Source organism: Aotus nancymaae, unplaced genomic scaffold (genome assembly GCF_030222135.1).
Source record: "Aotus nancymaae isolate 86718 unplaced genomic scaffold, 86718_ANA_hifiasm-v0.15.2.pri h1tg000011l, whole genome shotgun sequence".
Classification (NCBI taxonomy): domain Eukaryota; kingdom Metazoa; phylum Chordata; class Mammalia; order Primates; family Aotidae; genus Aotus; species Aotus nancymaae.
The window spans coordinates 32,960,536-32,974,831 of NW_026988422.1; the positions used below are offsets into that span (position 1 = coordinate 32,960,536).

Consider the following 14,296-nt stretch of genomic DNA (forward strand, 5'->3'; position numbering starts at 1 on the left):
AGATGATTTCTAAATATTTTTTATGTTTTACTGTTTGATAATTATTACAGTGAGTATTTATTATATATACATTGACAAAAAAGAAAGCTATTTTTTCTTATTGTGAACAAAAAGATCCATTGCATTAAATAAGTCTTTCTTGAATAGAAATAAATGTCAGTGTGTCCCTTGGAATTAAAAAGAAAGCTAAATACTGAATTCATAAAAGCCGGTCAGATACACAAGGTACATTCCAGATAATGTGATTCTGTCTCAAAGGAGAACAAGTTCTGAATGTAATATTTTAGATTTCAGTATAATATTTGAACTTTAATATACTTTGAATATCAATTTTCATGTTTCAATATCCAAATGACGTATTTATTTCTTGCTGTCTTTTTCTTTACATCCGTCTATATGTCTCTATTTAATTGTTGAGTTGTAAATTATATTGCATCTTTGAGCCATACTTACTTGATTAAGGATGTCCATTAATAAGTCAATAGGTGTGGCTAATTATAAATTATGATGAACAGTAAATGCTCTATGGTTACTTATTCCATGTATACATAGAATACTTTCATTCTGTGTGTTGTGATGTGCTTCTAAATAGACAGTGACCTGAGGCTGGCTATATGCAGTTTTCAGAACTTGCCCTGCTCCCTCATGCCTTAATACTCCTGGCTTTTATTTGTGCTGTTCTTCCACTTGCTCCCATAGCAATTTATAATGCCTGGTTTATAGCACAGCTTGCTGAGTCTGCCACTGGCTTATAGGCCCCACCGGGGAAAGAACTGTGTTTTGTTCACTCACATGTATGATTCACCCTCTAGCTCAGGGCCTAGAATACTGAATGAGTCTAATTTTTAAAATAAATAAATGGCCATGAAGAAGATGTTACACAATGATGAAAAAATGACCAGCTTTAGTTTTTCACAGTTTATTTACTCTCACAGGTCCTCAGGGAAGGAGGACATTTCCTGCTTCTTCTGAACGGAGCCAAATAATTTGAGTGAGATGACACTAAAAGTCTGTCAATTGCTTTCTTTTTTTCATTTTCCATCAGTAATCAGCCCTCTTCCTAGTTTCCTAAAGAATCAAATAGATATGAAGAAATGTTTCCGTTTCTAATTTTATAGTGAGAAAGTTTTAAAATTTATTTTTTAATGTTAACTTTAGATGTTGTTTAAATGCAATACATGCACATAGAACATTTTAAAAATACAGAGGTATGTCAAGGGGAAATATCTCTTCTTTCTGTTCTCAGAAACCCAATTCTCCTATTAAAAGCAATCCTGTTACTAGTTTCTTCTTCAAGAAACATATTGCGTATTTATGAACATAAATATATACATAGCTGTATAGTCTTTCTTCTTTATATGAAAAAGAGGGAGAGAGAACTCTTCTCTACCTTGCTTTTTAACAATAAGCTTAAGGATATACTCATATTAAAAGGCACATACAGATCCTCATTTTTAACAGTTGTATAGTATTATACTGTATGATTATACACTAACTTATCTAATGAGTTATCAATAGGAATTTAGATTGATCCAATCTTTTGCTATTAGAAGCAGTATTCAATATTCTTGTACATGTGCCATTTTTCTTGTGTGAGTATACCAGTAAGATAAGCATTGAGGATTTTGGAGTTATAGAGTCAGAGGAAATGATTTTTAAATTTTGATAATTATTGGCAAAATGTCCTCCATAGATGTTGTACCAATATATGCTCTGTTAGCAAAAACTGCCATTTTTTCCAACTTCAGTTTTGATCTTTGTTAATTTTGGAGAAAACACATATATTTATTATAGTTTGATTTGCTTTTCTCTCCTTGTGATAAAATAGAGTGTCCTTTTACTTGTTTAAAAGCTTTTTCTGTTGGCTTTTTTTCAGATATTTGACCCTCTTCCTATTGTGCTAATGGTCATGAAGTCTTTGCCTAAGCCAATATCTAGAAGGGTTTTTCTGATGTTACCTGCTAGAATTTTTATGGTTGTGCTAATGGTAGTTTTCTTATTGATCTGAAAATATATTGATATATCAAAGATATTCATCTTTTGTCTATAATAATATTACCACAAAGAATGTTCTGGAAGACAGAAATATAAGCTCAATTAAAGAAATAAAGTCAACTTGTTGTTGCTGAAAGGGAAATGGAAAACTTTAGATTCTGCCCTAAGGTTATACCTTGTGTAACTTGAAGGGCAAATACAAATACAAAAAATAAAAGGCTTAATTATCCCTGTTGAAAATAAAGGAAGAGACTTTCTCCTCTCCCTTTGCATAGAGCATTTACTTTAGAAAACTTGTAAATTTTTTTTTGGAAAGATGTATGTAAATCTTTTTTCTTTATCTTAGGAATGGGCTCTCACTCTGTTGCTCAGGTTGGGGTGCAATGGTGTGGTCGTGGCTTGTTGCAATGGTGAGGTCATAGCTTGTTGCAGCCCTGAACTTTTGGGTTCAAGCAATTTTCCCACCTCAGCCTTCCCAGTAGCTAAGGCTACAAATGTGTGCTACCACAGCCAGTTAATTAATTAATTTATTTTTTTTGTAGCGATGGATCTCACTATGTTGCCTTGGCTGGTTTGAGCCCAAGCTGTTCTCAAACTCCTGGCCTTAAGCAATCTTCTTGCCTCGGCCTGCCAAAGTGCTGGGATTAGAGGTGTGAACAACTGCACCTGGCCTGTAAATCTTTGCAAAAGCTAAACAAGCCTCTGGCTAGCTTTATGACCCAGGAATGTCTTTCTCAAGGACCTCGAACAAGGAAGTTAGTGCTCCCATCTCCCAGTTTCTGTGAAAGGGTAGAAGCCTAATTTTGACAATCTCATTTTTAAATTGCAAAACTATTTTCTGTCATAAAGATAAGAATTTATTTTTCCTTTGTATAGAGTCAATGAGCAAATACCAATGGCCACTCCAATTACCAGGTGATTCCAGGATGAACTATGTGTGACATATTGTGCTGTCAAATCCTCTTTAGGGCTAGTTATTGTTTATTTTGAGAACATGCACGTATTGGGTTGTATTTACTTTGCTATATAAAAGGGTGAGATGTCTTTCTGTCCTTGCAGTCTCTCAGTGGATTGTCTGTGATACGCATCACATTCTGGTTTAATGCTTATTCAATAATAAAAGTGCTTTTTTTCTCTTGTACCTTTGTGGAGTTTTCTGGGTTGGTAAGAGATTTGTTTTTAATTATATTTCCCCGACAGACTCAACTCAATATTTTCAATTTACAGGTCTATCATTTGTAAAATTAAGGAGATAGAATACATATTTGTGATATCTTGCAGCCCTATGAATTCTAGAAAATAAAACACTATAGTGTGTAAAGTTCAAAAACAATATAAACAATTTTCTGAGTGATATAAGTTTCTTTAAAGAAATTGTCTCTGAAAATATTTTAAACTAAGACTCTTGATTTTATGTTCTCAGTATTTTCTTCATTGCACGTTTCATTTCTTTGTTTCTTAGACTGTATATGACAGGATTAATAAGGGGAGTAACCACAGAATAGAACAGAGTCACAATCTTCTGCATTCCAGCCTCATGCCCAGATGTTGGGCTCACATACATGACCATCACTGAGCCATAGAACAGTGAAACCACAGCCAGGTGGGAGCCACAGGTGGAGAAAGCCTTTCTTCTTCCAGATGCTGAAGGAACCCTCAACACAGCTCTCAGGACCAGAACATATGACCCCATGATGAAGAGAAAGGGAATAAATAGAAGTAGAGAACTTAAGGTGGAGCTAGTCAACTCTAGTAGAGGGGCTCTGGTACAGGTGAGGGCTAACAGAGGGCCTGGGTCACAGAGGAAGTGATCAATAATCCTGGATCCACAGAAGGACATTTGGGAGATGATGATGATAGGAATCACGAACCAGATGAAACCGAGTACCCAGCAGCTGCCCACGAGATTGGTACAGAGATGTCTGGTCATAATGGTTGGATAGTGTAGAGGCTGGCAGATGGCAAGGTATCGATCAAATGCCATAGCTCCTAGTAAAAAGCATTCTGTAGAGCCCAAGGAGAAGAAAAAGTAGAACTGGAGGAAGCACCCAGAGAAGGAGATGATCTTGGTGTCAGAGAGGAAGTTGGCCAGCATGTTGGGGACTGTGGAGGTCACATACCAGATCTCCAGGAAGGAGAAGTTAGCGAGCAGGATGTACATGGGGGTGTGGAGTCTCTGATCCCAGTGCACAGCACAGATGATGGAACCGTTGCCCATGAGGGTCAGGAGGTATACAACGGAGAAGAGCACAAAGAGGAGGATCTGCCCCTCCCTGGGGCAAGGGAAGCCCAGGAGGATGAAGCCAGTGAAGGTGCTGGAGTTGCTGGGTGTATTGAAGATTTTCATGTGCCTGTGAGCTGTAAAAGCACCAGCAATTACTGGATGCCAGTGAAAGGATAGATAGGAACTCAGATTTATGTTTAAACCATCTCTGGGAATGCAATAAGCACATCTATCAATAGATATCAATATCCATCTATCTATGTCTATATATCTACATCTATATCTATATCTATATCTATCTATATATTGGATTCAGGGTTTTGCTCTGTTGCCCAGGCTAGAGTACAGTGGTGCAATCATGGCTTGATGCAGTATCAACCTCCCCAGCTGAAGCAATCCTGCCTCAGCCTGCCTGGTAGCTGGGACCACTATGTGGCATGTGCCACCATATCAAGATAATTTTTGTGTGATGCTACCCTCCCTGTGTCCATGTGTTCTCATTGTTCAACACCCACCTATGAGTGAGAATATGTGGTGTTTGATTTTCTGTTCTTGTGTCAGTTTGCTGAGAATGATGGTTTCCAGGTTCATCCATGTCCCTACAAAGGACATGAACTCATCGTTTTTGATGGCTACATAATATTCCATGGTGTATATGTGCCACATTTTGTGGCACTCATAGGTGGGTGTTGAACAATGAGAACACATGGACACAGGGAGGGGAGCACTACACACTGGGGTCTGTCGGGGGGAAATAGGGTAGGGACAGCAGGGGGTGGGGAGTTGGGGAGAGATAGCATGGGGAGAAATGCCAGATATAGGTGATGGGGAGGAAGGCAGCACATCACACTGCCATGTGTGTACCTATGCAACAGTCTTGCATGTTCTTCACATGTACCCCAAAACCTAAAATGCAATAAAAAAAAAAGAAAAAAATTATTTGTAGAGAAAGAGTCTTCCTATATTGCACAGGCTGGTCTCAAGCTTCTGGGCTCAATTGATCCTCATGCTTGGCCACCCAAAATGTGGGGATTACAGTCCTGAGCCACCTGTGTCTAGCCAATATTGACTATTTTTGCCTAATCTTGAAACATTGTCCTCTTCGACAATAGTTGTTGGTCTATAAAATACATTACAAGTCAGTATCAGTGAATAAACACAGAAGTTTTCTTATTGTGAAATGTATGGAAACATGCATAATGCATAAATATATATCTTAATAAAAGATAATAAACAAAACATCATTGTAACTACCACTGAGATCAAGGAATAGAGTATCGTGTCCTAGAATCTCCTCACATGCCCCATCCCCGTCACTCTCTGTCCCTCCCTCCCACCTATCATAACACTGTTTCTTCTTTATGATCATCACCTCCTTGTTTTTCTTTACAATTTAATAACTAAGCATGCACCTCTAAACAATAGTACAGTATTAAGTCTTGCTTGTTTTTGTTCTTTGCATAAATGAAATAATGTTATACTTTTGAATGGTTTGTCGATTCAACAATAAGTTTGTGAAATTCATGTTGTTGCATATATCTGTATTCTGACAATTTTTTACTGCTCTATATTGTTATGTTGTACGAATGAACCAATACTTTTTAAAAAGATTGAGATAGGGTCTTTCTCTGTCACTCAGGCTAGAGGGCAGTGCACCTTCTTGGCTCACTGCAGCCACCTGGACTCAAGAAATCTTCCCATCTCAACCTTCTGAATAGCTGCGACCACAAGCACATGCCACCACGCCCGGCTAATTTTATGGTGTGTGTGTGTGTGTGTGTGTGTGTGTGGTTTGTTTGTTCTTTGGTGGAGACAGGGTTTTGCCATGTTGCTCAGACTGGTCTGGAACTCCTGAGCTGAAGTGATCTTCCTGCCTCAGCCTCCCACAGTGTTGGGAATTACAGTCCTGAGCTACTGCGCCTGACCCAAACGATCACTTATTTAAATATTCTACAACAGGTAAATATTTTGGTTTACTTCCAGTTTGGGACTGTTAGGGTAATGTTACTATGGCTATATAGTTTATCTCTCCTGGTTCACATGTACATGGATTTCTATTAGCTCGATCATAGGAGGTGTATATCTTCATCTATAGAAGATTAAGCTAAAGTTTTCTATAATTTTTGCACTATTTTTCATTACCATTGGCAGTATATTAGAGTTCTTACTGTCAATATCCTTCTCTAACATTAAGGTCTGTATTTACTAGAGTCTTGAGAATGATACATAGACTGCGTTTTAACAATTTCTTTTTCTTTTTTGGTAGTATTACCCTGGATAATTCTCTTCTTGGTAGTACTTTTTATTCAGAGTAGGTGGTTATAGCAAAACTGTTCTGCTTTCAAGAGAGAATATTGCAGAAGTGATAAAGAAAACTGTTCCCAAGCATGGCTTAGGAGAATAGTTCAAGGCATGATGTAATTTATTGCCTCTCTGGGAAGTTCATTATCTGTTGAGATGAATTTTGTTATCCATGTTATTTTTTAAACCAGACATTCTTTACTGTATCTTTTACTTTTCCTATATGCCCCTACCAGGGGAACATTCTTGGTTCACTCAACAGAATCTTCCTGAGCATCAAGTTTCAAATAGAATTTTGTCATGGGCTTGAAATCAATTTGAGAAGTTACTTAATCAGAGGTGATTGGGCATTAGCACAGTGCTTTGTACTTAGAAAGCTTTCAATAAATATCCATAAAATGAATAATAAATAAACTTTCTTATTTCCCAGAAAGGGATCACATCCACAAAATTTCCTATGAAAATTTTTTTTGTGGGCAAGGCTGACTCAGATTGTGGGACTGTGGAACAAAGAACCCTTGGGACTATTTGGAATCACTTTTCTTTTTTGAGCTAGTGAACTAACTCATTGATTCATGCTATTTGGTAATGCAGCCTACCAATTTCAGGAGTAAAACGTTCAAATTATTAGTAGGTAGCTGCTTCTCACTTCTGTTAAAATAGTTCCCTAGCCATCAAGGATAGATAGAGCTGAGGCATAGAATCAGGTTTAATTTTGTCTTGTTGAAACAGGTCTTTGATTGTCTGAGTTGGGAATATGAGTCTACAGAGTCAATTGGTTCCTATTCTAGTTATATAGATGGTGGAACCTGATATTAGTGATCTAATGTTAAGATAGGTTTAGCAGGAAACTTGAAAAGAAGAAAAAAACTTTACATGTTTTTGTTTCCTTTCCCAATCATGGTTTGGAAACACCTCAGGCAGAATGACTTTGGGTGGTTATATTTTTGCATAATGGCATTATGTTTTTTTGAGTTAACAGTCTTAACCAGACTGTATTGTTACTCACCTTTTGTTACTTATCTCTTCTGTGCAGAAGAAGCTATGATGTTTACCTGCCACAAATCCCAGCTGGAGCAAAGGAAAAAAAAAAAAAAAAAGAAAAAAAAAGAAAACTAGCAGACTCACCCTTCATTGGCTGTAGAGGGCACTGTGAACATGGGCACAACGTTGGGTTTTTGTCCTCAGGCTGCTTGGATCAAGTTAATTAACAACAAAAACTACTTTAAAAAATCTGTTTACTTGTTAAATTAGTCAACCCCAGAAAGTGGGGTGAAGATAGACTATGACTGAATGAGCCAAACTGTGTCACGTGCAGTGTGATGCGAAGGCATTTCTCTGATGTTTTAATGTTCCCCCAAACTTCCATGCAGTAGAAGTCTGGGCACCTAGCTTGGTTGGCCCACTCCTCAGCCAGCCCAGAGATGTCTCATCACAACACACGTTTCTCCTCTTGTTTCGCACAGGTTCAGTGACGGGGCTGCCACGTCTGTAATGTTGGGTAATCTGTTTCCCGAAAGTACTTTAAAAAGTCAGGATAAGATAATTTTCCAGATTGGGACAAGTGGTAGGCAGCTGTACAAGATAGAAAAAGTCCTGGATTTAGGGTCAAGAGTTTTCTTCACTCGTCATAGGAAATTAACATTCTCTTAGTTTCCTTAACTATAAAATGGGCATAATTATGCCTTCCTTAAGAGCTGTTGTAAAGATTACTGTATGAGATGGAGTACCTTGACCAGTGCCTGATCAGTAAGAGCTTAAGAAATACTGGTTGTATGTGTGTTGTGGTGAATTCAAAGAGAGGTGTGGGTAGAGGCTATTAGATTCTGCAACTATACTATGGCTTTTCTATTCTTCTAAACACTGTATCATTTTTTTTTTTTTTACCTGTATCAGCAAAGAAAGTCCCAAACTGAAGGTTCTCAGATGTTTCTTTTTTATTTTCTTAGAGAGAAGTGGTAGTCTTTTTGGTAATAATTAGAGAGCAGAAAAAGGGTGGAAACTGTGATAAGGATTCCGATTTTGTTTGCTGAAGGATGGAGGGGTGTAAGTAGAGCCTCCTAGGAAGTAAGTTAGCTTGTATATTCCAATCCTTGAGGACACATTTACTGCTTTTAAAAGGAGAACAGTGTCAAGAGACAGTTCTGTACTTGTTACTTACTTCCCTTGGGGCATTCCTTAATTTCTGTTTATTTTTTCTAAGAAAACTGAAATAGTGTCTTTGTCTTGCTTCAAACCTCTCACAGGCGGAACAAAATATTAGTTAATCAATGGACTGATTAATCAATCAACCAATAATATGTCTGTAACTCTGTAACTGTGTCTACCATGTGGCCAATGAAAAAAATCTTAAAAGCTCGAAGGTAGAAAAACAGCCCCAGACATCCATAACTTATTTGATATTATAGCAAACCTCTAAGATTTTCAAGCTGGTCTGATACTCATAGCTATTTTCTTGTTGGACATAATCTCACTGAATACAACCTCAGTCAAGGTCTCTCTGAGACAGTAATAAAATGAGACAAAACAAGACCTCTTCATTATTTTGTCTAAGCATAGACAAAAACAAAGTTACTGCTATCCATAAAATATCAGACATTCTCTGTAAAACCAGTGACTGTTATCTTTCAGAAAAAAGCAAAAAGAGAAGCTTTATTCTCTTTCTTCTCTGCTTTCTCTATAGATTAGATTTGTTAAAATACCTAATCATACAAATATCGAATGCATGTGGGGCTTAAAACATAGATGACGGGTTGATAGGCACAGCAAATCACCATGGCACATGTGTATCTATGTAACAAACCTGCACATTCTGCACATGTATTCCAGAACTTAAAGTAAAAAACAAACAAACAAACAAACAGAAACCCTAGTCATAGGATTGCCCTTGCTTTCTGACAACATCCAGTTGGAGCAAATTACTACTTCCTTAGACCCTCCCCGAAATCACCCAATCATAGCACAAATCCTATAATAAGTTCTTTCTAACATCTTCATATTGAGACATTTCAGGGTTCCCTCATGAAATATGTTATCCTTTGCTATACTGAGCGATAAATGCAACTTGCTCATCAGGTATTCCTGAGATTTAGTCAGTGCCTGACTAAATGGCACTGACAAACCTAACATAGAATAAGGTGGCTGTGAAGCAGAAAGTTTTTCCCTGAGACTTCATTTAGTTCTCTCTAAGAAGACAGCTACATTCAGGGACATTTTCCAAGTCCAAGGATGTTCCTAGCTGTAGTCAGTCAAACCAGAATGCTCTTTGACCAGATGTAACTGGAGCAAGGTGCTGAGATTTCCTCATCCTTTTCAGAGCAGCAGATCATTTAACACAACTGATGTTTTATCTCTTCATTCTCCCTACTATGGTAAAGTTTTCATCTAAAACACTGATGAATTTAGCTCACTTTCCTGTTTCCATTTATATTTCAAAGTGTTTCAGTCTTCAGCCTGGCAAATATGGCACTCTGCAGTGAAGCCTTCTTCACTTTTCTGTCCCACTTCCCCGACTTTCTTGCAGATGTCTCTACATGTTGATAGAACCAAACCATCCGAGCACACAGTGGGAGCTCCAACAACGTGTGTTGGAGTAATGTTACCCTCCAGAAAATGTCAAACAGTAGTTAGTCCATTGGGCTTCTATGAGAAAATAACACAAACTGGTTAGCTTGTAACAACAGAAATTGATTTCTCAGTTCTCGAGGCTGGAAAGTCTAAGATCAAGGTGCCAACAAATTCACTCTGGGGAGGGCCTGCTTCCTCGTTCATAAATGGTGCCATCTTGCTGTGTTCTTGCTTACTTGGTAGAAGGGCAAGGGGTTTCTTGTGTTTCTGTTATGAGGGCACTAATGCCATTCTGGAAGGGGCTGTCCACATGACTTAGTCACCTCCCAAATACTCCGCATCCTTATACCATCACTTTGGGGGTGAGAATTTCAGTGTATGACTTTTAGAGGAACATAAGCATTCAGTACATTGCAAGCACCATTATGATATAAATGTCTTGCAGTGGGAGGGTCAAGCCCTGTGGGGAAAGTGACCTGGAAAAGTAGATGAGGAGGTTGATCAGTTTAATAGTGTTCAGGGGTATCTGTATTACTTTGTCTGTTTTATGTTCTTCTTATATTCCTTTTCCATTTTGGAGATTGATCTGAGAATATCTATCTATCTATCTTTATTTTTATTAAGAAAATTTCTATTTTCATAGGTTTTTGGGGGAACAGGTGGTGATTTGGTTACATGAGTAAGTTCTTTAGTGATGATTGGTGAGATTTTGGTGCACCCATCACTGGAGCAGTATACACGGAACCCAATTTGTAGTATTTTATCCCTCACCCCCTTCCCACTCTTTCCCTAGGAGTCCCCAAAATCCATTGTATCATTCTTTTGCCTTTGCATAGCTTAGCTCCCACTTATGAGTGAGAACATACGATGTTTGGTTTTCTATTGCTGAGTTACTTCACTTAGTATGATAGTCTCTAATCTCATCTAGGTTGCTGTGAATGCCATTAATTAATTCCTTTTTTATGGCTGAATAGTATTCCATCACATATATCTCTCACAGTTTCTTTATCCACTCGTTGATTGATGGGCATTCTGGCTGGTTCCACATTTTTGCAATTGCTAATTGTGCTGCTATAAACATGCAAATGCAAGGATCCTCTGGATAGATATCCAGTAGTGGGATTACTGGATTAAATGTAGTTCTACTTTTAGTTCTTTAAGGAATTGCCACACTGTTTTCTGTGAGGTTGTACTAGTTCACATTCCCACCAGCAGTGTAGAAGTGTTCCCTTTTTACGACATCCATGCTAACATCTGTTATTTTTTTATTTTTTGATTATGACAATTCTTGCAGGAGTCAGGTGGTATTGCATTGTGGTTTTGATTTGCATTTCCCTGATCATTAATGATGTTGAGCATTTTCTTATATGTTTGTTGGCCATTTGTATCTTCTTTTGAAAATTATCTATTCATGGCCTTAGCTCACTTTTTGATGGGATTGTTTTTTCTTGCTGATTTGTTTGAGTTTGTATTAGATTCTGGATATTAGTACTTTGTTGAACGTACAGATTGTGCAGATTTTCTTTCACTCTGTGGGTTGTCTCTTTACTCTGTGGATTGTTTCTTTTGCTGTGCAAAAGCTCTTTAGTTTAATTAAGTCCCATGTATTTATCTTTCTTTGTATTGCATTTGCTTTTGGGTTCCTGGTCATGAAATCCTTGCCTAAGCCAATGTCTAGAAGGACTTTTCTGATGTTATTTTCTAGAATTTTTATGGTTTTTTGGTCTTAGGTTCAAGTCCTTGATTCATCTTGAGTTGATTTTTTTGTAATGTGAGAGATGAGGATCCAGTTTCATTCTCCTAAGGGTGGCTAGCAAATTATCCCAGCACCATTTGTTGAATAGGGTGTCCTTTCCCCACTTTTATGTTTTTGTTTGCTTTGTCAAAGATCAGTTGGCTGTAACTATTTGGATTTATTTCTGGGTTCTCTATTCTGTTCCATTGGTCTATGTGCCTATTTTTATACCAGTACCATGCTGTTTTGGTGACTATGGCCTTAAAGTGTAGTTTGAAATCACGTAATGTGATACCTCCAGATTTGTTCTTTTTGCTTAGACTCACTTTGGCTATGCAGGCTCTTTTATGGTTTCATATGAATTTTATGATTGTTTTATCTAGTTCTGTGAAGAATGAAAGTGGTATTTTGATGGGAATTGCATTGACTTTGTAGAATGCTTTTGGCAGTATGGTAATTTTCACAATATTGATTCTACCCATTCATGATCATGGGATGTGTTACCATTTGTTTATGCTGCCTATGATTTCTTTCAGTAGTGTTCTGTACTTTTTCTTATATAGGAACACTCCTTTGTTTTCTACCTCCTTGGTTAGGTATATTCCTAAGTATTTTGTGTATGTACGTGTGTGTGCCCGTGTGTGTGTGTGTGTGTGTGTGCAGCTATTGTAAAAGGGATTGAGTTCTTGATTTGGTTATCAGCTTGGTCACTGTTGGGGTATAGCAGGGCTACTGATTTGTGTACATTGATTTTGTATCCTGAACTTTGCTGAATTCATTTATCAGTTCTAGGAGGTTTTTGAAGGGGTCTTTAGGGTTTTCCAGGTATACAATCATATCAACAGCAGAGTGCTTGACTTCCTCTTTACTGATTTGGATGCCCTTTATTTCTTTCTCTTGTCTGATTGCTCCAGCTAGGACTTCCAGTACTATGTTGAACAGAAGTGGTGACAGTGGGCATCCTCGTCTTGTTCCAGTTCTCAGAGGGAATGCTTTCAACTTTTCCCCATTCAGTATTATGTTGGCTGTGGGTTTGTCATAAGTAGCTTTTATTACATTGAGGTATGTTCCTTGTATGCTGATTTTGCTAAGAGTTTTGATCATGAGGGGATGCTGGATTTTACTGAATGCTTTTTCTGAGTCTATTGAGATGATCATGAGATTTTTGTTTTTAATTCTCTTTATGTGGTGTATCACATTTATTTACTTGCATATGTTCAATCATCCCTTCATCCCTGGTATGAAATCCACTTGATTGTAGTGGAATATCTTTTTGATGTGCTGTTGGATTCAGTTAGCTAGTATTTTGGTAAGGATTTTCGCATCTATGTTCATCAGGAATGTTGGCTTGCAGTTTTCTTTTTTTGTTATGTTCTTTCTCAGTTTTGGTATTAGAGGGATACCCAGAATAGGTGAATTCATAGAGACAGAAAGTAGATTAGTGGTTTCTGGGGAGTGACTGCTAATGGGTTTGGAATTTTTTTTTTGGCGGGGGAATGGGTGGTGAAATTTTTCTAGTTTATTGTGGTAGTAGTTGCACACCTATGTGAATGAACTAGAAACACTGAATTGTATACTTTAAAAAGAAGTGTATGGTATATGAACTATATTTCAATCAAACTGTTACAGAACAAGAAAGGTTAAAGAAGTTTATTTCTATTATGGAGTTGTGATCTCCCTGAGGGAAGGAAGGAAATTTTGATAATCTGGGTTAATCCAAAAGCTAGTACAATGCTGGGATAGTTTTTCTCAGAAATATTTTAAATGAATGATTGCCTAACTTGCTGTACACACTTTTCTTTATATTCTCAATTCTTTTTACTATGTGTAATCTTCTAAATACAAGCATGTAAAAAACATTCAAAAAAGACACCTATTTTGGACACAACATTTTTTAGCATAGTGATGAATACTATAGTTGGGTTATAATATGTCTTATTGTGTCAAGACAGGTTTCACTAATGCAGGCCTCTATCACAACTGTTTCAGTACTGACTGAGTGATAAAGTTAAATATTAGAGCTAAAAAAGCCAGTGCCCTTATACAAGGGCTGGAATGTAACAAAAACCCATCAAGAGTTTTGGCTAGGCCTTTCCTGGGCCTGACAAAATAATGAAGGAATTCTTAACAGGACCTACTTAGGATTAAACAAGTTTTATTGGGGATCTGAAGAAACTCTCCAGGCCTCCACAAACAAGTTTATTGGACATCTGAAGGAACTCCCCAAACCCCAGTGATTTAGTGGGAGACAAAGGGTAATCATCTCAGCACCTGGACCCATTTAGATTAAGTAAACTTGCTGAGGCTCTAGAAGAAGGTCTTCAGGACTCAGACCTTAGTTATAGATTAAAAGAAGTTAATCACTTATGTCTTTAGATGAATGCACACTTACCTGTAGACATATAGCTTAGAAGGTATATACGCTCTGAAAAACTGTGTAATTTTGAGTTGGTCTGACAATAATTTCCAGACCG

The 14,296-nt window shown here is 37.5% G+C and overlaps 1 protein-coding gene across 1 annotated transcript; it reads right to left on the bottom strand.

Moving 5' to 3' along the window:
• Positions 1-3,406: 3,406 nt before the first annotated feature.
• LOC105729727 (olfactory receptor 11G2-like) lies at positions 3,407-4,423 on the bottom strand. The gene has a single exon (XM_012470646.3). It carries the CDS (start codon positions 4,340-4,342, stop codon positions 3,407-3,409), a length of 936 nt encoding a protein of 311 aa, XP_012326069.2. The 5' UTR covers positions 4,343-4,423.
• Positions 4,424-14,296: the final 9,873 nt, after the last annotated feature.